Here is a 24,778-nt window from a genome sequence, read left to right as displayed (position 1 = left end):
CAAAAGCATTCCAGGAGCGTTTGCACACCTCTGAAAAAGGGCAAAGACAGCAGCACCACACTGTAATCTTGCCACGGTGTCCCAACAAGCCCTCTGCAGAGAGTGCACCAAAAGGAAGACTAAGCAGTTTCTGCTCCCAGGGGCTCTCCTGAGGTCACCCAGACGACTGAAAGCAGGAGTAGGTATCGGTGCTTCTGCAGCCCAGGTCACTGCTCCATTTGTAAGGCCAGGAGGGGAGGGTGGCCACTCCCCAAGCATCTGTTGGGCTTGGAAGTTGGGTTCCTACACTCAGAGATACCTTCACAAAGTTCCTAGTCCTTTGCGCAGCCCCTACCCTCTGCTGACCAGCCCAGTCCTAGACTGACAAGACCACAAAGGGCAACACTGCAGAGAGGGCATGCTTTATTTAACGTAATTAATATGCAAATATCTTCATTAGCTTAGAACTGATGTAGGACAAAGAGATGCTCCAGAGGGTACGGCTAAGCTGCGCTCCAGGAAAGATACCAGCCCCCCGTTCAAAGTGCTTCTGCTCAGCCTTGCAGAGAGCAACCACAGGCAGCTGACTGCCTCACTGACCAGCACAGTAGTGCTCAGGCACATGAGGACGCAGCTCTGAAACTGGCCTGTATCCAGAAAGTCTTTCAGAAGAGCAAGCAGCTCCACCGCTCTGTACCACTCCTGCTTCGGCAGTCCGGTACAATGCCTGCCCCTTCCTCTCGAGACACCAAGTCCTGCTCCCAGATTTGTGGGAGATGAAAGGCTAGCTCCCAGAAAGCTTGATGGGAGACAACATGAACAGTTGGGGAACAACTCCACACCACCTTCTTCAGTCAGATGAAGAGCTGTGCCCATGGCTCAACAGCTAGCAGGAAGTGGGAGAAATGCAGGGCCTGCTGCAATGGCAGCACTACTCCCTTTAAGAGCACTGAAGATGAACATCCAGCTCATCATCTCACACCCAGCAATCAGACAACAGTGTGGGGTTAAAGGGATGCTTGCGGCTGCTGCATACAGTAAGAAACACAGGACTCAGCCTGTTCAACTCCATTTGGGCAGGGCACTTGTCACCACCTGCCTCCAGGCAGAGCAGGCATCGGGCCCCTCAGGTGCCTGAGTGCCTTCATCCTCCATGCCTCAGCCCTTCTCTACAGGCACTCACTGAAGGCTACAGACCATGTTAACAGCCATAGCAGGAAAAAAGTTCCCAGAGTTTCCTACCTCATCTCTGATAGGGTCCTGTTATGGATATATGGGGCAAAGTATATGAACAGGTCATCTCTAAAATGATTCCTCCCCAGCAAACCCTCTGAGCCACCAGCATTTGCTCTGGTGGATTATCTGTTAACACAGTTCTGCTTGTCCCTTTTCTACAGGGTGCACAGCACCATCTTGACAGGCAAGATGAGATGGTGGTCACATCTCATCTACATGGTGCTGCTGGATGACAACACTGGCTGTATGTTCCACCCACTCCTGCCTCTTGGCTTCCCAAGCTGCTGGCACTGCCGAGTGCAAAGTGCTGCTCCCAGAGCGCTGCTCCTGGGGTTGGGGAGGACCCAGCTCAGAGCTGGCTGCCACTGGAGGGTCAGAGGACGAGTTGCTGTTGAAAGCAGATCTGGGATCAGGCTTGGGTGGACTCTGCCCCTCTTCCCGTGACTGATTGAGGCTGCCCAACAGTGGGGCATCTTCAGGCTCCGGACTAAGCTTCTCCAGCACAGCTTCCTCCTGCAAGTCAGGTGCTGCCTGCCAAACCTGGTTCGGGAACTCACGGATCTGCCGTGACAGCACTGCAAGAGAGGTAGAGCCGGCATTATCATTCTCATCTAGAGAGCAGGACACATCAAACTCTCATGGTCCTATTCTGAGCACAGGACACCACAGAGCCCAGGGAAGGAGAAGAGACATCCAGCTAGGGCTGCCTCCTCCCAGGGGGGCCAAGGAAACAATGCTGCACAGCCACAAACGTGCACAGCTTGTGCTCCACAAGAGAGATGATCTATACAGTTCTGGTACTGCCCTTGGCCAAGGGCCCTAGGCAAGCCTCAGCAACAGGGCTGAGGAAGAGTCCAGAGCTGGGTCAAGACAGTAAAGCCAAACCAAAAGCTCACCCCAGTCGAGGGGCTGTTGCCCAAGAGTTTAGGCCATCTCTGAAGGAGATGCCCTGGAAGGTGACACTTCACCTAGAACCATGCCTCAACCCCTAGGCACTCACCTCTGAGCTCCGGCTGTGGTCCTCTGTTCCCGAAAGAATAGAGGCTAGGTGAGAGAACGAGGCAGAAGGACAGAACCAGGACCTGGAAAGGGAGAAAGAGGCCATGAGCAAAGCCCTCCTGACCTGTGGGCATGCACAGGCGTCACTGGCTGCAATTAATACCACTCTCCCAAACTTGTGGTGACAACTGAGACCCCTTCAAAGAATCTGAGGCCGAAGCCACTTACCATAATGCAGGTGCTTGCTGTGGTAGTTTTGGTTGTGGACTGCCTCACCAGGGCCTGAAGTTTCCGCAGCTGTTCAAGTAACGACCTGCAGGAAAGCAGGCAATGCAGATTAATGCAGCGGCTGAAGCAAGAACCTCCCCCTTTGCAGCCAGGGACAGATCGCGGTCCCAAGGAGAGGAACAGCCTTCCACACCACATCCCCTGCCACGTCCCACAGTGAGATCTCACATGTTCTGCTTCTGCAGCAGCTGCACCTTCTTCTGGAGCTCATGGTTCTGAGCTGTGCAGGCTGCCACCCTTCCCGGAACAGATGAACAGCACAAGGGAGAGAAAGAAAGGTTTTGTTAGACAACAGCAGAGACTTCACTAGAGTCCCCCCTTAAAAAAAAAAAAAAAAAAAACAGCCATCAACTCTGTGGGTGGCTGGGGCAGAGCTCCTGGTGTCTACCTGGCACCAGGTGGTACAAAGCCCAGAAAACGACATCTCACACAAGGTTTGGGGAGGGATGAATCCCGTCCCTCAGAGAAGCATCGCACTAATCTATAATGATGCTTGCTCCTAACAGCATACCAGTAAGCCCTGTAGATCAGGGACGCCAGGCTGTATAGCAGACTAGTCTGACCTGCAGAATATGTGGGCCCTGGCAAGCCAGCACTCTGCTTAAACTGAACAAGCCCTGGGCTATCTCCAAAGATACGAGAGCACAGATCATTTTCTGAGCCTCTTGAGAGCTGCTGCCCAAACTATAAGGTCAGCCTCACTATCTGTCCAGGGTTGCAAGACCTCAGTAGCAGCAGAGTACTGCTGCCAATGCAGGTACCTGTTTTCCAGGCCATCCACATAGATCTTCTTCCTGCGACGACTATCCTGGGCTGACTGCTTGTTCCGGATCTTCCGTCGCACTTTCTTCAGAAGCCGCTCTTCAGCCTGCAAGAGCCACTCTGATGAGCAGCCAACCCAGGGTTTTGGCAATTCAGCCCTAACAGAACCTGTGGACATCTTGATGCTCATCCCTGCTGAGAAAGGCAGTAACGCAGATACTTTTGTCCTCTGTCTACCCCAAACCACAGAATGAACTGGACTAGCTGGAAGGCAAACTCTGGCCTGCTGATAAGACCAGAAGTTTCCTGGTCTACCAAAAGTATGAGGCACACATAAACAAGATGAAAAGCATACAGCTCACAAGCCATCAGACGAGCATGAGAAAAAAGGCTGAAGACAGTTATAGCACAATTGTCTCCTGCAAAGTCACAAATGGAGAGATTAAAAGCAGCCAGGTTTCTTGTTGCTCTCCACATCCCTGTGGGCAGACCAGGGCTACAGCCAAAGTACTTCACACTGCTGGAGATGTCCTGAGCAGCAATAGCAGTGCAGATCTTTCCATGCCATTCCAGTCTCTGCACAGCAAAGAGGAAGCCCCCGCCACAAGAAATCACATCACCCTCCCAAGAGCTAATGGGATGGCAGCTCTGCATCTACCTGACTGAAAAAACAGAGACTGCTTTGCATGTGGATCCTCCTGGCCCTTGAAGGGATCCCACCTTCTCAGGCCCTGCCAGATGGTGCCCTGAACTCAGTACCTAGGCGCTAATACTCTTAGCAAGGCTCTGTCCTGTGTTTTATATCCCCACACTGGTTAAAGCGTTCACATATGCTGAATCAGTTTGGAAGCTACTGGCTTTAGCGAGGACTCACTTTGGTCAGGGGCAGACAGGTTGGTAATGAAACACCTTCTTTCTCCAGGAGCTGCCTCTCCTCCTCTGTCAGAATCAGCTCTGGGAAGCCGAACTAGAAAACAGCCAAAATATGTCCACTGAGAATCCAAAGTAAAGGGAGTACCGCCCAGGGCAGAGAAAGCATGCAGAACCAGGATCAGCTCTCCCAAAGCAGCATCACACTTTCCTCACAGACACCCCCGCAGTTACCAAGCCAGGAAAGAAGGGCAGAATGTGAGCAAAGGCTGGAGCCCACCAGCACACACTTCAATGCCTTCGGGAGTCAGTACCTGCGTGGTGGCTCCAGGCACACACTGGGGCCCAGCATCCACAGCGACAGCAACAGGAAAATTGGAGTTCTGTTCCAGTGTCTCAGTTGGGATTTCTAAACCTGTCCACATCTCTAGGGAAAGAGAAGAGAGTCAAGCTCCAGGCCTGTGCGAGGCAGCACAGACATAACTGGCCAGCCAGCTTTGAGCAGCATGGGATCACAACTGTATGGCCACAGAGAACCACCAGGCTGGATCTGTCCATTGATGCCTGGTTTCCAGGAAGAAAAACTCTATGCTGGACTGTTCTTCTGCTGGGCACAACACTGCACGTTGCTAGAACAGACAGACCCCCACTTACCAAGGTCAATGGAAACATCTCCTTCTGCCACCTCAGACCTCACACTTTCCAGCACAGGCCCATCCTGATGAAGGGAGTAATTGTGATCAAACTGCACAACATCTGAGCTCTGAGGGCTGCTGGCAAAGTCCCTGCCAGGGCTATGTGACAAACTTTGGTCCTCAGAAATGCCACTGTCACTGCCAGCAGGTGAGTAACTCTGCAGCGTGCCCAGCTCGTCTACAAAGGGGCTCAGCAGGGAGCTGATGAAGTCATCCATCTCCTTGTTGTTCAGAAGCTGCAGAGAAAAAGCTTCCACTAAGCAGGGAGCCAAACCCCCTAGACCACAACCCACCAGCAATTCCTCCAGAACAACTCACCTCAGGCTCTGGCAGGCCCCAGTCTTCCAGGAGGTTGCTCTCCTCTCCTGGGATTTCAGTGCAGGGGATATCATCCTTCAGGAGAAAGTCAAGCAGGTCCTCACTTGCCAGGACAGCCAGTTCCTCTGAGCACGACATCTGAACAAGACAACCAAAATGACCACAGGCCCCAGGGGAGACACCAGAGCTCCTCTGGGATGTCACTCAGTCCCTGTGCTGAAGTACAAAGGCTCCCCATGCAATAGGAACAGCAGTTAGCATGCTGCAGAGATGACACCATGCAAGAGGCCAGTCCACGACTACTGTCCCAACAAGGCTATTCCTACCACTTGTGGCCACCCTGCATTGCTTTCCCTGTCAACCTAGCGGGAGCAGGTCATCAGGCTGAGGCTCCACCCAGAGAGTAAAGCTGCTGGAAGATGAGGGAAAGTAGAAGAGGCCCAGACTTTCTCCTGCTGAAAGCAAACAAGGTAAACAGATTCCACGATTTCACTGAAGCCTGAAGGTGCTGTACCACTGACTTGCAACTGGTCAGGCCAGTGTTCCCAGTAGCACTGTTAAGCTCTGAGATCTAGCTGACAGGTGTCATAGCTTGGGGGGTGGGAGGGGAAAGCAAAGCAGACTGCAGACACATAGCTGCTGCACCAGCTGCCAGGAAGCTGATGTGCAGGGCAGCCGTGACAGACTGCACTGCTTACTGCGTGAAACAAGCAGGAAAGGGAGCAACAAGAGGAAGGGGGAGCAGGGCAGAGTCCAAGCAATGCCGAGCCCCTTGTTTCCATGGATACTGGACCTTCCAGCTAGGAAGCACGCGCCGAACACGCACCTCGGGGCAGGCAGCAAGGGGAGGAAGAGAGTAAACGAGGCGGAAGAAAGGGTCACAGGAACATCTTCGCGCACGGCAGAATCTGCCCGCGCACCTTGCCTAGGGCAGCCACGGCACTCCCCGCAGCCGCGGCCTGGCGGGCCGGCCCGGAGCGAGCACAGCCCGGCCAGGCAGGCGCGCCGCAGGGCCGGCTGCACCTGGCGGCCGCTGAACGCTCGCGGGCGGCGCGGGCCGGAGCGAGACCGTCCGAGAGGAGCCGGGCGAGCGGAGCGCGCCGGGCCGCGCCACAGCCAGCGCCGGCCGGGGCCGCAGGCCGCCCGCACGGGGGCCGGGCCGCCCCCGAGGCCTCCGCAGCCGCGCTGGGCCCCCCCGGCGGGGGTGGGGGGCGGGCAGGGCCCCCCGCCGCGGCTCGCTCTAGCCTGGGGGCCGCCGAGACCCGAATCCCCCGAGCTCCGGGAGGGGCCGCGGAGGGGGCGGCGGCCCGGACGCCTGGGCCCCCCCCGCCCCCGGCGCTGCCCCTTACCTCGGCGCGCGCCGCCGCCCGGCAGCGTCGCTTCCAACGCACCACGGATGACGTCAGCGCCCTCCCAGCAGGCCGCGCGCGCACGCACACGCGCGGGCGCGCGCGGGGCGGGGAAGGGGCGGGTTCCCATCGGGCGGCGGCGCGCGCCCGCACGCGGCGGCGCGAGGGGCGGGAGCGCGCAGCGGCGGCGCGGGGCGCGGGGGCGGGGCCGGGGCGGGGCGCGCATGCGCGGGCGGGGCGGGAAGCGGGCGGTGCCGCCCCGCCGCCGCCGCCGCCGCCGCAGAGGCTCGGCGGTCCCGGCCGTCCCGGCGCGCAGCTCCTGCCCGCGCACAGGTAGGCGGCGGGGGCGCCGCGGGCAGGGCCGGGGCGCCGCGGGCAGGGCCTTGTCCGCCGCCCTGGGGCGAGCCCTGGCTTCCCGGCGCAGGGCCGCGTTCGCGGGGGCCGCCGCGGTGCGGGCCGGGCCGGGCCGGGCCGCGCGTACGGGCCCGCGGGGAGAGTGGGGGGTGGCGGTGGGCGCGGGCGGCTCCGGTAGCCGCTTCCTGGGCGCGCCACGACGGGTCCGCCGCGGCGGGAGCCCGCAGCCCGCGGCGCGGCGGCGCCCGGCCCGGCCCGGCCCGGCCCGGCGCGGCCCCGCCGTGGTTGGGGCCGGGGGGCTCCGCCGTGGCTGCTGCCGCCCGCCGCCAGGGCCGTGGTCCCGCAGTCGCCCTCGAGACGGGGCTTATCTGGTTCATCTCGGCCGCATCCTGCTCGCTCTTCCGGAGGAGAGCCGCTGCCCGCGGGAAGCGGCCTTCGCCTCCCCGGGGCTGCGCCTCCCCGGTGGAGATCCGTGATGGCGTGGCCCGGGAGGGCTGATTTAAAGCCCAGCTGAAACGAGCTGTTGTCACTGACATCTTCCGTGTTGGCGCTCTCCTTTCCCGCTGCTTCCTGGGCACGCTGGGGAGGAGAGGGGAGGAGAGGGTCCGATGCCGCGACGAGGTCTGGGGAAGTGCAAAAGCGCAAGCTCCGGCCTTCCGTAGTACCAGCGCTGCTCTTCCAGCTGGAGCTTGCTGGAGCAGCGTCCGTTGGAGAAAGCGGGCGCTGGAGGACAGGCCGGCCTCGCCGCCGCGGCTTGGCGCCGCTCGGGTTTCTGAGGCGGCCGCTGCCCTGCCGTGGCCCGTACGGGATCGGCTCAAAGGCATCTGCCAAGGGAGCTAAGCCTGACTCGTTCCAGTTAAAGCGAGGGGCTCGTGGAGGGGGTTCTGCTGAGCAGATAAAGCTTCCCAGTGCTGTAGCCATCCCTTGGGGGGGGGGAATGGTGAAGGTGAGTCAAACTAGTCTCGTTCGAGCGCCCCAAGGTGAGTCAGAGCGCGCAAATAGGAGATCACTGCTTCAGTCAATGCCTTGACCCGTGTTCGTGGTGTCGGTGTGTCCGTTCAGTACAGCCTGCTCGGAGGTGAGCAGGATGCGCCTTGGTAAACTTACGTAGCAGGGGAGTCCAGCAGAAGAGAAATGGGAATATATGATTGAAACCCTGTGGAGAAAAAGGAGCAGCAATGATAACGGCAGAGGCAATTCCTGAAGTAGAAAAGGCCTTTTTGGAAAAGCTTAAGATAGGCTCAGCCTAAACCCATGATAAGTATGAAACTAAAGGGAGATAGCGGTGGCAGGGGGCAGTTAATGTTCCTCCTGTCTGACTGACGGAGTAACCTGTTAATGAGCAGCCCTGTGTGCGCAGGCACGTGGCGGGATACAGAGAGCAGCAGGAGCCCAGGGGTGCCGAAAACGGCCCCCAGCTGCAGGCCTGGGCAAGAGGCTCCCGGTGGCCATCACTGGGGGTGGGGGGCGTAAAGGCGATGCTCCTCTTAGATATTTCCTGGCTGCAGCGGCCTGGGCCACAGGCCTGATCCGGCCTGGCAGCTGGGACGTGACTTGGTTTAGCAGTTGCCGGGTTCTGTTAGCCCGGCGGGGAAGTGCCTTGCCCTGGGGCTGACCGCCCCGGGGTGCCCTCGCGGGGAGCGGGCGCTGAGAGCTGCTGGGATGGAAATACCCTTGGGTCTCCTCCGGTACCAGGGCGGCAACTTAGCCTGCTATAATTACGCAGGCAGAGGCCGTGCACGGGTTCAATGCCCCTTTCTTCGGTGAGGGCTCCTTTCCGCGGCCCGCGGTCCGGGAGCTGGGCCAGGGCGGGCAGGGCCCTCCGGGGCGCAGACGCCAGCGGGACGTGCCCTGTGGTTTGCAAGTGCCCCTGGCACTTCCTCTTCGTAAAGCCCGACAAGCTCCGCTGTTCGGAGCCAATTATAGCTGCCCCACTCGGCAGGAGAGGAAGTTCCGGGCTTGTACGCTGGTGTGTCTGGAGGTATTTATAGATGGGGTTATCATTGTCCCCCTCCCCATTTGGAGCACTTCCATGGGGCTCAGCTGGGCTGGATCCCTGGGGGGGGGAGGGAAGCCACTCCTTTTAGAGCAGGCTTTAAATTGCATATAGAAAAGCAGCATTTGACAACTATATAGCTATAGTCCATGTTACCAAGACGTCCAGAGCAGTAGCTCTGCCACTGTCCTGGTGCGGAGTTGGGCCCCAGGACTGATTCGGTGGCTTTGTCGCGCGGGAGCAGCAGCATTACCCTGGCAGCTGAGCTGCAGAGCTTTCCTCTTTTTTTTTGTCTAGACCCTGCCTAAGCGCCTCTTCTCTTCCTGTCCGCCCCACTTGACGTATAGCAACCGAGAGCTGAGGGGAAGTGGGAAGGGTGTCTCCGGCGATTTTCCTCCCCTCTCCCCTCCCCTTGCCTGGCTGTTGAAGAGGTTTGCTGATGGGAAGGGGGAAATCCAAACTGGAATTCTGCCTCTCCGAGTCGAGGAGGTAGAGGTGAGCTCTACAGCACCAGGATAAGGCTGCACCCCTGGATTCTGCCCTATGTAACTTATTGTTGAATGGAGAAGCCTGAGGATGCGCTTCTCACAGCCGTGTGTCCTGGCTGCTTTGGAGCCGAAGGAGGTCACTTGTCCCCCCTGAGAGCTCCTGCTCCTGCAGCTGGCCTCACGTGGGCGGTTGGACTGCTGATCCCGGGACAAAAGGCTGATTGTGCCCCCAGGATAGGGTGCTGGGGTGGGATGCATAGCATAGACGCATAGCTCCCCTCTGTGCTGGAGCTCCTCCCGTGCTGCCTGGGGCACTGTTGCCCCTCCGCAGGCTGGAAATGGGTGCTCTGGTCCGGGAAGCGGTGCTGGGGGAGGCAGTGTTGTGGCTGTGAGCAGTGTCAGGAGCTAAACCCCAAAAGGGGAAATGCGACCGGGTTCCTGCGCTGCAGCCGCGTTGTGACTGCCGTACCGGTTCCTCGTTCTGTGCCGTAATGTCCCCGGAGCCGAGCCGGAGCGGCTGGGAGGGAGGGGGCTCCTTCTGGAGAAGGCCATGTCGTGGTGCGAGGGGCTGGGGAGCTGCCCACGGTGCCCCGGGTGGAGCAAATTAATGAGGCACCGGAAAGGCTGCCTCATCTTCCACACTGTCTGCGATGACTCCTTGTTCCCTCCCCAGCCCTGCTTTGCTGTCTCTTTTCCCTGCGCTGTCTCCTGCCCTGAGCCTTAGTGCCGAAGCCGTAGAGCTCCCTGCTGCCGGGCTGCCTCTCCTGAAGGACGGGTCCTTGGCCCTTTGAATCTGCCGGCAGGATGTTTAAATGCTTAGGCTGTGGCTTCATCGCTGGCTGTTAGATCCATATTTGGTAGCAATAATTGTTTACTCCTTTCTCCTCTCTCCCTTTATGTCACTGCTGAGGAGGGGAGGGGACATATTTTTGGGATCTTTAACATTGCTGGAATCTGCTTGTTTCCTGATAAAGGGCCTGAAAAACTCAGAAGAGCGAGAGATGAAGCAGGAGAGGGAACGGATTCATTTCGAGCAGCAGATTTCAGCCTCGCTTCACTAGCAGCCATCTAAAACTTGGTCAGCGGAGCTGGGCCTTGATGCACGCTTGAGTCCAGGGGGCTGAATACTCTCTGAGAGAGCTCAGTCCATCCCGTGTGCACCCAGCTCTGTAAATGACATGTCCTGGCAGTTGCTTGAGGACCACGGGACAGGAGTTGTAAGATCCATTGGATCTTACGTTACTGGAATAGGGAGTGGTACTGTACGGTGTGCAGCCCTGTCCTTTCTGGAGTTGAAATTTGGTGACTCTTAGCTGCAGAAATGTTAGCACAGCCCCATGACTTGGCCCTACCCACCGCTTTAGGTGTCAGCCTCTGCTCAAGGCAGGGAGAAGGCCCTGATAGCCACAGGCTACCTGAGCAGAGGTCAGAGATGCGGTAAAGCTCTCTTGTTTTCCCCCTTTCCTCGCTGGCTGTGTGCGTTGCTTCACAGTAGGTGAATAATGTGGCCTTGTGCAATCCCTGCCAAGGGCTGGGATTGTATAGTATCCGCTGTGGCCCATTGCTGACTTCGTAACGGAGCCTAGAAGATAAAAGCAGGTTTTGAAATGGCAAGTAGCGCAAGCTGGCCTCTGGCAGGCATTACCCAGGACACTTACTGTTGCTGAGCTCTGAATATTTTGTCTGCAACTTGCTGTTGAGGCGGTGGAGTCAGCTGTGTCTCCTTTTCCCAGCGTACAGAGCGTACATACATGGCTACAAGTGTAGAGCCTAGCGCTCTCCTAGACTCTGGTGCTTGGGGCCTGTGCTGCCCCTGCCTTACCCTGGGCTGTTTCTGCATGTCCAGGGTTGGAGAGCAGAGAGGGGAAGACAGGCTGTTGCATTTTTGAGGGTTTGGGTTGGTTACATGTACCAAAGCTGAAGGCCTCTTTGGGCAGTTCTGTTTTGCTTTTCCAGCAGAGGCAAAACTAATGGCCGAAGGAGGAAAAATGCTCCCTCAAGTACGAGTAAAACCCCTTCAAAGGGAAGTGGAGAACAGGAGCCAGTAGGGCAAACTTCCTAGAGTTTAATGCCTTCATTCTGCCTCCCGGATGGCTGGTTCCCAAGCAATGTCTGTTCACGCCGGCGATGCAAAGGTGGCTGGGTGATAGGGCCCCTGCAGCATGGGTGCCAGGACTGGGGCCTCTGATGGTCTCTGTGGAGCCTGAGCGAGCTCCTGCTACCCCTGAGAGGCTCTTCTGGGGCTCTGTGCTGGAGGACTGGTCCACTAAGGACATGGGCAGAGCTCTCCGGGGAAGAGCCCGTGGCCGGAGGAGCTGGGAGCGCGGCGCTGCGGCAACGGGAGGCCCGGCGCTGGCTGCATGGGCACCCTGTGCTGTTTGCTTTTCTGGTCTGTGCATTGCCCTTGTGGGTCGCCCTAGGGTGCTGCAGTTTGGGTGGGAAAAGGAGCTTTTGCTTCCTGCTCGGAGTTCCCTGGGCTGCTCCGTGGGGGAAGGATGCCTAACAACAGTAGATAGGTCTAGGGACATATAGGAAAGTCCAGCAGTTAATGGCTCAGGCTGCTCTGACTTAATGCAGATGAATTTTTGGATATCTGGAGGTTGGTTTCATGGAACTACCACTGTAATGGGAAGCTGTGGAGTTCCCCATGTGACGGCCGCAGCGGAGACATGATGACCACGGGCCTGTTCAGGATCCCCGCTCTCCCTGTTACTCCCCACGTACCGTTGCTCTCTGTCCCGTGTTCGTTTCCCACGTTCTGGCCGCTCCGTGCGGACCAGCGGTGCCCCTCCTGCCGCGTCTCCACGGGGACCGGAGGATGCTCCGCTCCCCCGCCCCGTCGGCACGACGGCGGTCTGGTCGTCGGGAAGGAAGCCGGGAAGCGGCTGCGGGTGGGGGGGGGGGACATGACTCCGCTTCCTCGCGTGTGCTTGGGAAGCTGCTCCTCGGAGAGGAGCCCGCTCATTACCCGACTCCCTTGCGTCTCTCGCTCCAGCCACAAATAACACGAGGGCAGCCGCCGGAATGCGAGCCCGTCAGCAGAGCGCGGGCTGCCTGCTGGAGCCGCGCCGGGGAGCGCTCCCGGCCGAGCGCGGGGCTGGGCCCGGCGCCGCGCCGCTCGCAGCTTCGCCCCGGCGTCCGCCCGGCTCCTGCGCTCCTCTTCGGCCCGTCTGAGCGCGAGCGCGGCCCTGGCTGCGCCGGCAGCGCTCGGCCCGGCTCGCAGGAGCCTCCCCGCCGCGCAAATCCAGGTCGATGACCAGCTGCGCGGCTGAGAGAGAGGAAGTGGGATGAATCAGCCAGGCGGTGTTTGGCGTGGGGCTGCTGGCTCAGCCTTCGGGTCGACGTCTGGCTGAGTCACCGATATCTCCAATATTTTCTGTAGCTTTAATCTCGGAATGGAGGACTGCTGCAGCCAGGCCAGAGCCCCCGAGCACTTTGAGCCCCGAGAAGCTGCTTTCCTGCTGTCCCTGCCGTAGGATGCTTGCGAGGCTGCATCCTAAATGGGGTCTTGTTTTTTTACAGGGTTAATTTTTTAACCCAGTTCCTCGTGCTGTTGGGCAAACGCCTCTTATTGGTATAGCATTTGTGGAGCTATGGCCTAAGATTGCCTGCTTCAGGCTCGCAACCTGGCTTTGTCAGATGTATTTCGGGACCGGAGGAAGCTTGTGTGTAACAGTGATTGGCATAGGATGGTCGGGAATGGGAATATGATTTCTAGTTACTTTGTCTTCTCTTAAATTGAAAATAAAAAAATGCCTTAAACGGGAATGGACCTTCCCAGCAGGGAGGGTTGTGCCCGCTCAGCCAGCTGAAATGCCCGGCCTCACGTGCAGGGCTAAGGTGGAGGCTGTCGTGGCTTCTGCCTGATGAACCACCGTGGAAATCGGTGCTGCGCTTCGTGCAGAAGCTTCGAGAGCGGTGGGCCTAGTGGGCAGATACAAATTCTGCTGCTGCCGTGAGTGGCTTCTGGGTTACGAGTAAGCTTTGCCTTCCGAGTCCACCTACCATAAAATGAAACTTCTTGCAGTTTTTGCTGTGCAAAGCATGTGCAAATGTTTCATAGCTCCGCGAGTGAAATGAGTGTTTGCTCTTGCGCTTTCTGCTGACCTCTATGCAAGCAAAAAATGCAAGGACTTCACTGGTGAGTGCATAGCTGTTGGCAGTCAGAGTCCACGTTAACCAAGTGTGTAACTGCTGTGCTTATAAAAAGCCCTAGTTGGCTGCAGCTGCTGAGCTATTAGCAGTCCGTAGCTGTGCAGAATGGCTGATAAAACTTCCTGCAAAGAGGTCTCAGCCGTCGCTCTCCCATCCTTGCGCAGCTGCCACACATGGACTGCAGGAATATTCCAGTCTTTCCTAAATATTTTGACATTGCTGTAAAGCAGTCTTGTGTGATGTCTCCTTTAGAGCTTCTATGTTTAAAATGGCAAAATTGTTTTATTTGGTGAAGATTTGCAATTTGTTCTGGAAACTTTCCACCAGTGTGTTGCGCAGACTGTGTTTGAAGACAGTCTGGTAGCACTAATGGATATATATATATATATATATATATATATATATTAATATAGAACTTACTCCCCAACTGTTCTTGCTTTGTTACTCTAAAGTCAGTAGATACAAATATAGCAGTTACATCATGTGATGGAAAATTTACTTTCGGTGGTCCCAGAAATGACATAGCTGTTTCTTAGACTGAAACAGCACTGAAGAAAAATCCATGCTCTGAAAGGTAGAAAACAGCAGAAAACCAAGTTGGTTCTCAATCTGGCAGAGGCAGAGCCTGGGGCTTTGGCACAGCTTTTTTTCTTTAGGCTGCCCAAGGTCAGCTGTCATTCTTGTTCTCATTGATCAGTGTGTTTGCACAACTGCAAGCGAGCGGGAAGGATGCCTGGGGTTAGGCTGAAGGTCATTTAAACGCTGCTGCTCTGGGCTCGTTTCTGCCTGTGAGTCAGCAACATCCCTCTGCTTCCTCAATATAATAAACGCGGGCCCCAGACCTTGCTAACGCTCTTACGGGGTGGCTGCGGGGCGGCGGGGGGAAAGGAAGCAGATGGGACGTTTTCTGGGGGGGGTGGATGGGAGCCCACAAAAATTTTGGGAGAGGAAAGTCCGTATTCAGGAACTCTGTTAAGCAACGTGATCGTTTCTCAAAGCTGGAAAATGATTGTGTACATTTTCACAGATGAAAATCTTGCAGTTTTCAATTGAACGCATAAATATGTTCATCTACCTTGTAGGCTGTTAACTAGCTGGCTAGCTGCTACGTTTGCTTATCTGCTTTTGCATACCAATAAATGATTACTAACATGTTTGCTTTTTCTGGCGTCTAGCCAGTATAGAAAAATTTTGTGCATTCATCAAGTCTGTCCTTTCTCCTCCTCCTTCCCCCCCCTGCAGAGGGACAGTTTAAATTTGGCTGTCCTTCCTTTGTTTTGTTTTGGTAATTTCACATCATTTGGGCGTTATAGACTGTTTTATATACTTAGACTTCAAGCAGAAGTTTTGGAACTATATTAGGTAGTAGAAGAAAAGGAGGAAACTTAGATTTGCATCTGTGCATTTCAGCCTCTTCCCCGTTTTTGTGGGTTCAGCATGGATCCTTTTGACTAGACATTTAGTAGCGTGTGAAATCTTTTCTTGGGTTGGGAGTCATTCTAGTCTAGGTGACGCCAGATTGCCGTGGAGACCGTGAGTAGTGTCACCAGCCTACAGCCTGTCCAGTTCCTCTGAAATCTCCATCGGTTGCTGTTGTAAAGTCGGCACATCTCGATAGATCTGTGCGCGTCAAAGGACTCTTGTTGTGCTTCGATCAAAGTCGCCTTTGCACGAAGTGCAAATGTCAGCGTGCTTGCAGCAGCTGGCTGCAAACGCGCTGCTTGATCTTCTTGAGAGCTCCCTGTCAGTGGCAAAGTGCAGCACTAGCTTTCCTCTTGCGAAAGGAATTTTGAACTCCCTTTGGGAAAACTGGAGTTTCTTCTTTCTCAGCAAGATGTGTTTAACATTTGGGATGACTCTGCCAAAGAAATGTAGAGGAGATCACTGTGGTGGTTTTCTAGTGGCGCTGCTTCTGGGTTGTGTGTGACAGTGAGAGTTTGTTTGGTTTTACTGTACCAGAACTCTCCTTCTGTCCCTTACATGGTCTGATGCATGTATATATGTATGTAATATGTATATTTCCCCCCTAAAAACATAGTACCCACAGGGAAGTTCACACAAACCTTCACCACTAAGCTGCCAGATTGGTGCCCCATCAAAGTAGATCTCTCCAGAAGGAGATATCCAGACAGATTTGCAAGCCTCGTGATTAATTACTGCGTTCCTTGACAAATGGTTGCAGGGATTGATAAAATGTACTACTTAAATAGCAAAGATTATTTCTGCTTTAGAAATCAATGTGAGCAATGTTCAGTTGTTGCAGCTGAAGTTGTTTCCTCAGAATATGGAAATAAAAATGCATCCTCTTTCTTTCCTTTCAATACCTGCTTGACGTTTTCAGCGCTTGCACTGCTGCAGAACTTTGCACTGATTCAAGCATGAAGCAGGCACGGCATAAAGCGTGACTTTTTATTTTCTTTTTCCTCCTCAGAGTCCTTGCATCTTGTAAGGTAGCGCTTTGCTTTCCGCAGAACACAAAGTTGATGCTTGTCTTTGTGCTGTGTGTTGTCAGTGACGGTCGTGGAGGCCCGTGGAGCTGGAGAAGAGCTGTGCCTGGCAGAGCACTGTGCTTCTCCCTTCAGACTGCGTGTCCTGGGTTGGAGGCCGTGCTCTTACTATAAAATGACGTGTTTTTCCGGTTAGGTTTGTCTTTCAGTTCACTTCGTGGTGCGATTGCTGATTGAATTGATCATTTTTGTAAAAGAGTAGGTGTTCTTGAATAGCATGCTGGCAGTTTTACAGCAAGGTGGAAAGGGTAGCTGCCTGCTTGCACCATCTTTAATACACTAACTCCACGTTTTATTTACAGTGCATAATTTGGACGGTATTTGCTCTTTCCTTTTCAGGAGTTAGTAGTAGAAACAACGCTAAAGTACCAGCACTTCCTGATGGCATAAAATGCCCTATATGCTTGGTGCTCCTGCCATGTACAGGCTGTTTCTGCCTTCAGGGTTAAACTCATCGCCGAGCTTGAGTTCAGGAGGATGTTTTTTTCCAGGTTAGGCTGACTGGGACTGCATGCCTTTTTTCTCCTTAGATGGGATGGTTAGCTTTCCTGAATGCTCCACTGTTGCGGTGCCCTTAATCCTGCCTGTTCTCACTGTGAGCCCAAAATCGGCACCTAGAAGTGGCCTCTAAAATAAAAGGCTCACAGAACATCCTGAGTTAGAAATCCCTGCTACAGATGCTTGTGACTGCAGAGGACTGTACTTTGCTGCTCTAGTGATACCGTCCAGTTACAAGTCCTTACGCTGAAGGAGCTCTGAATGAATCTAGTTTCTCACCCCTGCTCCAGGCTGCAGTTATCCCTCATTTTATTCTGATACTGTTGACCCATGTATGTGGGAGAAGTGCTGGGCTGCTTTACCCACTCGTGGCCCCCGGCTCGGGGAGACGGCTGCTTTTCCTGGCTGTAAATCCCTTGCTCCCTGCAGACATGTGCTCTTTGGTCCCGTATGTTGTTCCCCGGCGAGCTGGTTAGCCCAACTGCAAGAAGTCTCAGCAGCCCGTGCTCCAGGCGTGTTCTCAGTTTGTTTTGCAGGCAGTGAGGGAGCTTAGTCCCAGGTGCTTGATTCCACGTGCCTAAGCTCCTACCTGCTCCTGGGACGCTCATGCCAAAGAGTGTAGAGGCAGCCTGTCGTGAAGGGTGCATGTTAAGGAGCACCTCTGCTGTAGCAGTGAGGAGCCCCCTGGTTTTGGGTGGCTCTCAGAAGCAGGAATTGCAAGTTCAAGTTGTGGGGATGGCTGGGGCAAGAGTAACCCTGCTGTTCCTGCAGTGCTGGTGCGGCTTGGCCTGTTTCTGTTCCTCTCTGTCAGCATCTGACTTCTTTCCCTTGTTTCCCTTACGGGTTCTGGCCTTGTCTTGGTAGTGACACACGCTGCTTTTCCTACAGCTGCTGCGGTTCAGAGGGTGGGATGGAAAGCAGTTTTCTGTTCAACTCGAGAATGTTTTGGGGTATAGAGAAGGTGACAAGAACTGGTGTGACTGCAGCAAGGTGCGCAATGTATGAAATATTGGAAAAAACTCTTCTAGAGCAGGTTATTCCTCTTATGATAGAAGTGTTGCAGCTTTGGACTTGTAGGAAACTTTTTATATTACCCATGTCATGTGGTTGCTGAGTGCTTGCAGTCCCAATTAGTAGGCTGCAGTAAGGAGCGTACTGAAAAGTTGGAGCCCGAGTGGAGCCGTTTGCAGCATTAGTGCTGTAAGGAGAGGGGGATGTGGGACAGCTTGGAGGTGGAGTGTAAAAAAAAAAAAAAAAAAAAAAAGCACTTCTGTGTGCAAGATCTGAGCAGGCATTTGGGAACTCAGATGCACTTGGGCAAGATGTGCTGCACTGCCTGCGCCAGCTCCAGGAGCGTGTGCACAGAGGAGGAGCTGTAGCGAAGTAGGGAAGCGGTGGAAGCTGGTGGCAGCAGGACATGCACGAACCGAGGAGGGGTTTGCACGTGTTTGAGTGCCTCCTTCTCCCTTCCACATACCACTGATGCTCCTCTGCTGCAGCGCTGCTGGCTGCCTCCCTCCAGACCCGAAATACATTTCATTCCTTGTCAGCAGTGCATGGAGCCAATGGGGAGCCGTGGGCCTCCGCGAGCGGCTCTTGCAGAAACATTGCTGAACGGCTCAGGAATGCAGAGCTGGAAGGTCTCCACGCGCTGGCGGAGGAGGCAGCGCGCTCCACCCCGCCGACCCCAGAGCCTCGCTCACAACCCCGTCCCTGCGCCCGAGCAGGAGGGACTCCCGGGCTCCTCCAGATGCCAGGAGCAGGGCACTGTGGAGGCAGACCCTCCTGGCATTGCTGCTCTTTGAACGCATGCAGGAATCGGACCCAGCCTTCCCTGTGTACTCAACCCTTCCATCCCCCTCTATTTCTGCTTGCTCTGACTCATTCCTGACCAAAATCATTTTTATCCATTTCAGGTCTTGCTCTTTCCTCCTCAATCCCTTAAAGAACTGGCTGAGCGCGGGGGCGTGCTGCCTCCCGGGACTTCCCTTGCTGCTCCTCTGAGTTTCTGGGCATGTCTCAGTCAGGACTGTCCCCTATGCGCACCCCAGGAGTGATGGTCTGAGGCTTCTTGAGCTGCTGGTCCAGTCCAGGGTAGGAGCCCTGGAAGCATGCAGCCACTTGCTCAGCCCGTGCCATGCTGGACGACCAGCATCCCCTCAAGGAGCAGGGACCGTTTCCTTGCACATAACCCACTCAAGTCAGCGGTTCAGAGCAGCTAGCAGAGACTGGGCTGACAGAGCCAGCTCAACTGGGTGTTGAGCCAATTGCTTTGGGTTGTTTGGTGCCACTCAGAAGCCCAGTGCCACTTCTGACAGCAAGGTTTCTTTTAGGACCTGGGCAGCACTGGGGAGTGAGGTGATGGAAGCATCTGTTACTGTGATATGTTTTGTTTTGTTAAAAGGCTGCAACAGGGCAGCAGTGAGGCTGCTGAAATGCCTTGCCCAAGAACGCTACTGGGTCATGTTCAGGATGCATGTAGCTGGTAACCTTTTTTCCGATAGCTGTAATTGAATGTCTGGTAGAAAAAATAAAATCAGAACCAGCAGATATGATACTTCCCATGAGTACTCTTGGGACAAGGAAGTCCATAGGTCTGTTTTCTGGATCAAGTCATTCCCTCTAGAGAGTGCGCATTCCTCCTTCCCTTCCCTGTGAGCGGGCTTGGGAGGAGAAGAAAGGGAATAACTTCCGGAGAGTGCAGGATTGGGGCTGGCGGAGAGACTAGGGAATGGCTGTGAAGAGCAGGGAGCAGCCACGCTGCGGGGCCTGCAGCGGGACGGAGGGAATGAATGACGCTTTGTAGAGAGCAAGAGACAGAGGTTACCACAACCCGCAGAAGCGTTGAGAGCCTGCTCGACTGAGAGTAAACCTAATGGAAAGGACTCTCCCTACGAGCCACGGGTGGGCAGGTGGCAGACTTATTTACAGCCTCCTTTTGTTTTTGATATTTCTCTCTGAGTTTGATCTGTTGTAAAAATATTGTTGTTTCAGTTATGTCACTAAACCTGGCCCTGGTGTTTCAGAGGCCTTTTGAGGATGTTCACTCTGAGGCTGACCTGTTATTTCCTTAAAGCTTGACTTGGCTGGGGCCTGTTCCATGTAGCACCTAGCTCCATAGCACTGCTCCTGTAGCAGTCACTTGTACCACACTGCATTGCTACAAGAGCTTCAGCACTACTCAGTGCTGTGGGTGGGTGTCTTGCCAGGTTGCTTACTTTATCCCTAATATTGCTTCTCCAGCAAATGTGATATCCAAGGTGTTGAATTACATAGCAAAGGCACCTGATGCACAGAAATGCTGATTCTGGGGCTTGCATGCAGCAGCGCAGAGACTTGGAGAGTGCAGACCCAGCAGGCAGAGAGGATGACTCGAAGACTCCTGGCTCTCTGCCCCTTCTCCTGTCCTCTGAGCTCTTTTTGCTGCAGTGGATGTAGAGAGTTGCTATTGAGGCACTCTGGTGAATATATTTAAATTGGAATCAGGTCTGAGAGTACTCACCAGGACTAATGCCATCCCAGTAAGGCACTCACAGGCAGGAAGATGGATTTCCTACCACACAAGGTCTCCAGAGCTGTTCCTTGGTTTGCCTCACCATCTGGCCTCCTGAGCCTTAGTGTAAGGAAGAGTTGAGCCTGCCTAGTTGAGGAGAGAAACTGAAAAAGATATTACCCTTTCAGTACCAACACAAACTTACTTGGGCATAAATTAAACCACCTCATGTCAGGTTGCGTAATTCAACATAACATAACTGTAGGCCGCCGCCAGAAAGGGGCGGTCCTCTGCCCGTATCTGCTTCGTGTCTGGCTTCTTGCCGTGGCAGGTGAGTCAGGTCAGACTGGCTCGGGACAGTTGTTGCTCCAGGAGCTTGCTGGATTGCTGAGAAAACATGCCCTGCAGCTGGGTAATCTCTAGATCTGATGGGGAGGGAGGGAGCGGCATGAACACTACCCTTCTTGGTGTACGTCTTCTAGTTACTCTGTGTTAGATGTGATGTGGGCCTGTGCTGTCAGGACTGCACACATCAGACACTGAGCAAGCAGGGACAAAGGTGAAGAGTGAAACATCTCTTCTGCAGGGACTGTGGGTGATTCTGGGTTGCCTGAAGGTCCAAGATGAGGAGGCCTGGCCTTGTGAGCTGGGAGCTCACAATTTCTTCCCGTCTCTCCGACTCCGGGCCTTGGGCACTGCAGCTCCTCTGTGCTGTGCTGCCTCCCTTCCTGCTGTGCATCTGTCCTTCTGCAGGTTGCTTTGTGCAAAGGCTCTTATCCTGGATTTGGGCAGCATCTGCTGCAGTAGACCCTCAGAGTGCTCATACCGTACGCAGGGGGAATGGTGCCTTCCAACCTGGTGCTTTTGATGAATGGGAGTGCTAGTTGGAGAGCTGGTGCTTGTTCAGCTGCCACGGGGCAGATACTAAGAGCAGGTCTGCAAAGACAGCACTTATGCCTGGAAATCAACTGACTAAGGAAGGGGAGAGGATCCTAGTGCTATTCTGCCATCCTAGCAGAGACTGTGGCTTTTCTAATACCACAAAAACTGCTCATGCAAATTCATTGCAGCATGTAAGTGCAGTATAGACCAGCAACTGCTCTGAGCTTCCTTTTTCTCCCCTCAATGAATTCAAAAGCTTTTGTCACTTCAAATTGGGGCAGGTTCTGCCTCAGGGCTCTGGCTGCATCTTGTCAGAGAATGGTGCTGGACAGGCAGTTTCCTTTGCTGTTGTTCCTCAGGAGCCGCCTGATCTGTAGCCAGAGATGGGTCTGGGACTGCAAAGTGGTCCCTGAAGCGCTGAGGATTTGATCCCAGGACAGAGCCTGACTTTGCAGAAAGTGGTCTTCCTCTGTCCAGAGGCAGAGGTCTGGCGGGCTTCTGGCGCGCGATTGTTGCCGGATCGCAGGCAGGAGTTCCTCTCGTGTCGACTGGGGTGGCCGTTGCTAGCTAGATAGCTCTACCTGTCTCTGATGTTGGATCCCGAGTCTGGCTGTCAGCATTGCCCACGCCTCCTGGGACAGCTGGTTCACAGCCTAGGCTGGCTTTGTCCTCTTCTGGGTTTAGTTATTATTCCCTTTTCTTAAATAAGTCATAAAAATCTGTAATTCTTGACAATTTGAGTTCATGCCTGGGATACCCACCAGGCTGGTGGGTTGTTTGAAGATCTGCAGGCATGTAGTTAGCCCAGCATTCAGTTGGCTGCTGCTGGGCGTGCTGTCTGAAATTGAGAAGAAATGAGAATGGACTGACTAGGAGCAAACAGACTGGAGACTGGGCCTGCTCTCTGAAACATACTGTGGGTGAGAAACAAAAGTTATCCAGGTGGCACTGGTCAGCCTGGGATCGCATGACATGAACAGCAGGAGCTGCATTCTTGGATGTTGGATTCCTGGACATCTATCATCTTCCTGCAATAGAAAAGCTAGATCCTGGGTATAGAAGAAAGGGAAGTGGCTGGGTTTGGAGATGACCCAGGGGCAGTAGATAGAGCAAAAACCTCTGCTGCTTCTGAGCCTGAGCTGGAGAAACTTGGGTAATAGAAACCAAACTGTCAGTGCATCCTGGGAGTTGGCTCCTGTTGTAATAGTGTGTTGTAGATCCTAGTTGTACAACATGCGTCCTAACTGCAGGGTCCAGCTATATTGTTGTTTTTCCCACTGCACCCAACCCAGTCACCATTTTCTAAATTCCCATTTCGACAGTGTGTATTGCTGCTGGGTTTATGGCTCACTATTGCTACAGGCTGGACAGTGGTGCCAGGCCAGTTCATCTGCAAAATGTTAACTGTGCTGGTGGAAGTGGTATGAGCTTGTCTGGTTTGGGCTGTGTCCGTGAGGTGGCCAGTGCCACAAGCTTGCAGCCTGCTTGCTGGACAGCAGGGTAAGTCCCAAGAGGGAAGTACACAAGTGTTTCACGGTACTCTGCCTGCTTCTCCATTTTGCTTTTGCCCTGCAGAGACATTTGCTGCTTTGGGGGAAAGTGGGGGGGGGGGGGGAGCAAAATGCTCTGAGTGTGGTTTGTCAGCTTGACCCCAGGAGTGGGGCCACCCCCCGCTATCCGGCCCGGAGCAGCTCCCTGGGCTGCAAGGTGCATCTCGCAGCCTTTCTCACCTGCGCTGCAGGCTCCTTCAGGCAGCCTTGTAGTCCCGGCTGCGCCGAAGCCCTGCAGAGGAGCGTGTGTGCAGCTGCGGCAGGAAACCGGCAGCCACGTATCGGCAAAGCGAGGTGGGGTTTGTTTGCGGTGGAGCGTGGGACCGGTGCGGTGGAGCGTGGGCTCTTGGTGCTGCTCAGTGCCTTACAAGCCACTGTGGGCCTGCGATTTTATTTATTTTTTTTTGAGGCTCTGACTCAATAAGCTGTGCGGAGCTGGAGCAGCCAGCGAGGCTGGTGGCGGAGAGGTGACTGTCGACAGTTTTGGGGCCGGGTGGTTATGGTAGGAAAAAGTGAGAAATGAGTGCCTGTGGAGGGCAGAAGGTCAGCTTGGCTAGTGCTTGGTGCCTGCAGTTTTAGAAATAACTCCTGGCACTTTTGAGAGTGGGAGGGAAAAGAGAGGCTTGAGGACCACATTCAGGTGAGACACTCACTCTTCCACAGCTGCTGGGCTCCTCCTTCCTGCCATGCCCTTGGCTCGCTCTGGGAACTCCCTCAACATCCCACTCTGGCAACTGCAGGCTGGAAATCTGACATCCTTTCTGGATGCTGGGAGGAAAATCAGCCTTCAGCATGCTGAATGAGAAGTTTAGGGGCATGAGTAGTTGCTCTGCATGCTGGGACTGAGGAAGTAATGGCACTGCAGCCCTCCAGGAGCTTGCAACCACAGCAGACAGCTGTGTAGCAGGTGGCAGCCTGCCCCGTGGTGATGCTATGGCAGGCTCTGCAGCAGTGTGGTACTGCCGGTCTTCTCCCGTGAGCCTCTTCTGAAGGAGGCTTGGAGGAGACACTGGCAGCCCTGGACAAGTTGACCCAGAGGGACTTGCTTCTCGGGACACTTAGGTCATTCAGGCAGCTGCAGGGCCCAAGGCTGCTGGGAGCAGGGCTCGCAGGCCGCCTCCAGCATGCCTTGTTTCTCTCTGGCCAATTCCTGCCATGGTAGGAGAGCGCTGGATGTCAGAGCAATCGGGTCAGGATACAGGAGTCTTCTCAGTCCTGTGGCTCTTTTCTCTCTTGTGCCTTTTCTGGCTGGCAAGTTTTTACTCTTTTCACAGGCTTCTGGCACCAAAACCACTTCTCTGTGCCGCAGGAAGCACCCTTCTGCGCCTCCTGTGGTGTGTGGGCACACTCCTTGCTGACAGTGTTCAGCAACCTGTTTTCCTCCTCAAGCTGTAATAGCAGCTGCTACCAAGCCTGGCAGGTAAAACGCCAGCACGTGCCGCAGAGCGGAGCAAGCTGGGCAGCGTCCCGCTCCCAGGGGAGACCTGCCCTGGGCCGCGCGCCGCGCTGCGAGCCTGCTGACCTCTCGCCGAGCTCCCCGAGGGGCCTGCCCTGGCTTACACAACCGAACCTTTTCCCACAGCCGGGCTGCGCTCAGCTCTGGGGAGCGCTAGTCCTCTTGCTGAACTTCCACTTGGGCCCTGTGTGGGAATTACCCTGCTGAGTGCTCGGGCAGGCTTGTTCGCCCCATCGGAGGGGTCTGTGAGGAGGCAGTGGGGTGCACGAAGAGAAGCTGTTGCCCCAGAGAAAGTACGTGAGTTTGGGAGGAGGACAGCAAGAGAAGAGTTACCTGGATGGAGAGAACAGGCAGGAGGCTGAAGGAGTTCTGACATACTGCATATTGCTGATCCCCCCCTCACCACCACCACCTTCCTCTTCATCCTCTTTGCTGCTGCAGTTCAGGTCTCCCACGGCTCCATGCCTGCTCCTCTCAGGTCCCTTGCTCCTGGCCCACGTAGGCTTGCCAGGCTGACCGTCTCCTGCTGTGGCTGCACCGTGACATGTTGCACTGCATCCCTTCCAAGAGCATATCGCTGGTCTGCCCTGGGTCTGTCAGAAAGCTGGGGCCTGGGAATGACATTTTAAGGGAGGTGGTTGCAGAGTCGGCAAAGTGACTGTGGATTGCATGGAGTGGAGGAGGAAATGGGTGCTCTTCCCTTCCCTGCCCCAAGTGCGTATGGGGCTGATGCCTCCCCATGGGGTGTCTGTAAGCAATGAGGAGTGAACTGATGCATGCAGCTGAACTTCCTTATTCACACAAGAAATTTCCTCTTTTTGAGATGTACACAGTTGTTAGCGACTCCTCGTCTGAACAGAAGCTCTCCTCAGGTGAGCTGCAGCATTTTCAACCCTGCTGCCG

General features: G+C 55.0%; 2 protein-coding genes across 3 annotated transcripts in view; one reads left to right on the top strand and one right to left on the bottom strand.

Annotated features, from left to right (window-relative positions):
- Positions 1–385: 385 nt before the first annotated feature.
- Positions 386–6,557, bottom strand: CREB3 (cAMP responsive element binding protein 3). 2 transcript variants are annotated; one of them, XM_062599465.1, is made up of 10 exons: positions 6,497–6,557; positions 5,148–5,285; positions 4,789–5,065; positions 4,449–4,561; positions 4,139–4,231; positions 3,264–3,370; positions 2,671–2,739; positions 2,443–2,527; positions 2,216–2,297; positions 386–1,790 (listed from the first exon to the last, which is right to left on the bottom strand). In XM_062599465.1, the coding sequence occupies exons 2-10, from the start codon at positions 5,283–5,285 to the stop codon at positions 1,417–1,419; spliced, it is 1,338 nt and encodes a 445-aa protein (XP_062455449.1). In that variant the 5' UTR covers positions 6,497–6,557; the 3' UTR covers positions 386–1,416. The 2 variants fall into 2 exon arrangements, with proteins under 2 accessions (XP_062455449.1, XP_062455448.1); XM_062599464.1 differs by lacking the exon at positions 6,497–6,557 and adding an exon at positions 5,974–6,159.
- Positions 6,558–6,747: 190 nt separating this feature from the next.
- The window catches only part of TLN1 (talin 1), a 60,702-nt gene continuing 42,671 nt past the window's right edge, over positions 6,748–24,778 (top strand). Inside the window, exon 1 of the mRNA XM_062600660.1 lies at positions 6,748–6,829. The gene's annotated coding sequence lies outside the window, so the exon portion shown is untranslated. The remainder of the gene's footprint in view (positions 6,830–24,778) is intronic.

Source organism: Rhea pennata, chromosome Z (assembly GCF_028389875.1).
Source record: "Rhea pennata isolate bPtePen1 chromosome Z, bPtePen1.pri, whole genome shotgun sequence".
Classification (NCBI taxonomy): Eukaryota; Metazoa; Chordata; class Aves; order Rheiformes; family Rheidae; genus Rhea; species Rhea pennata.
The sequence above is the reverse complement of the archived record's forward strand: the minus strand, read 5'-3'. Positions and strand labels throughout refer to the sequence as shown.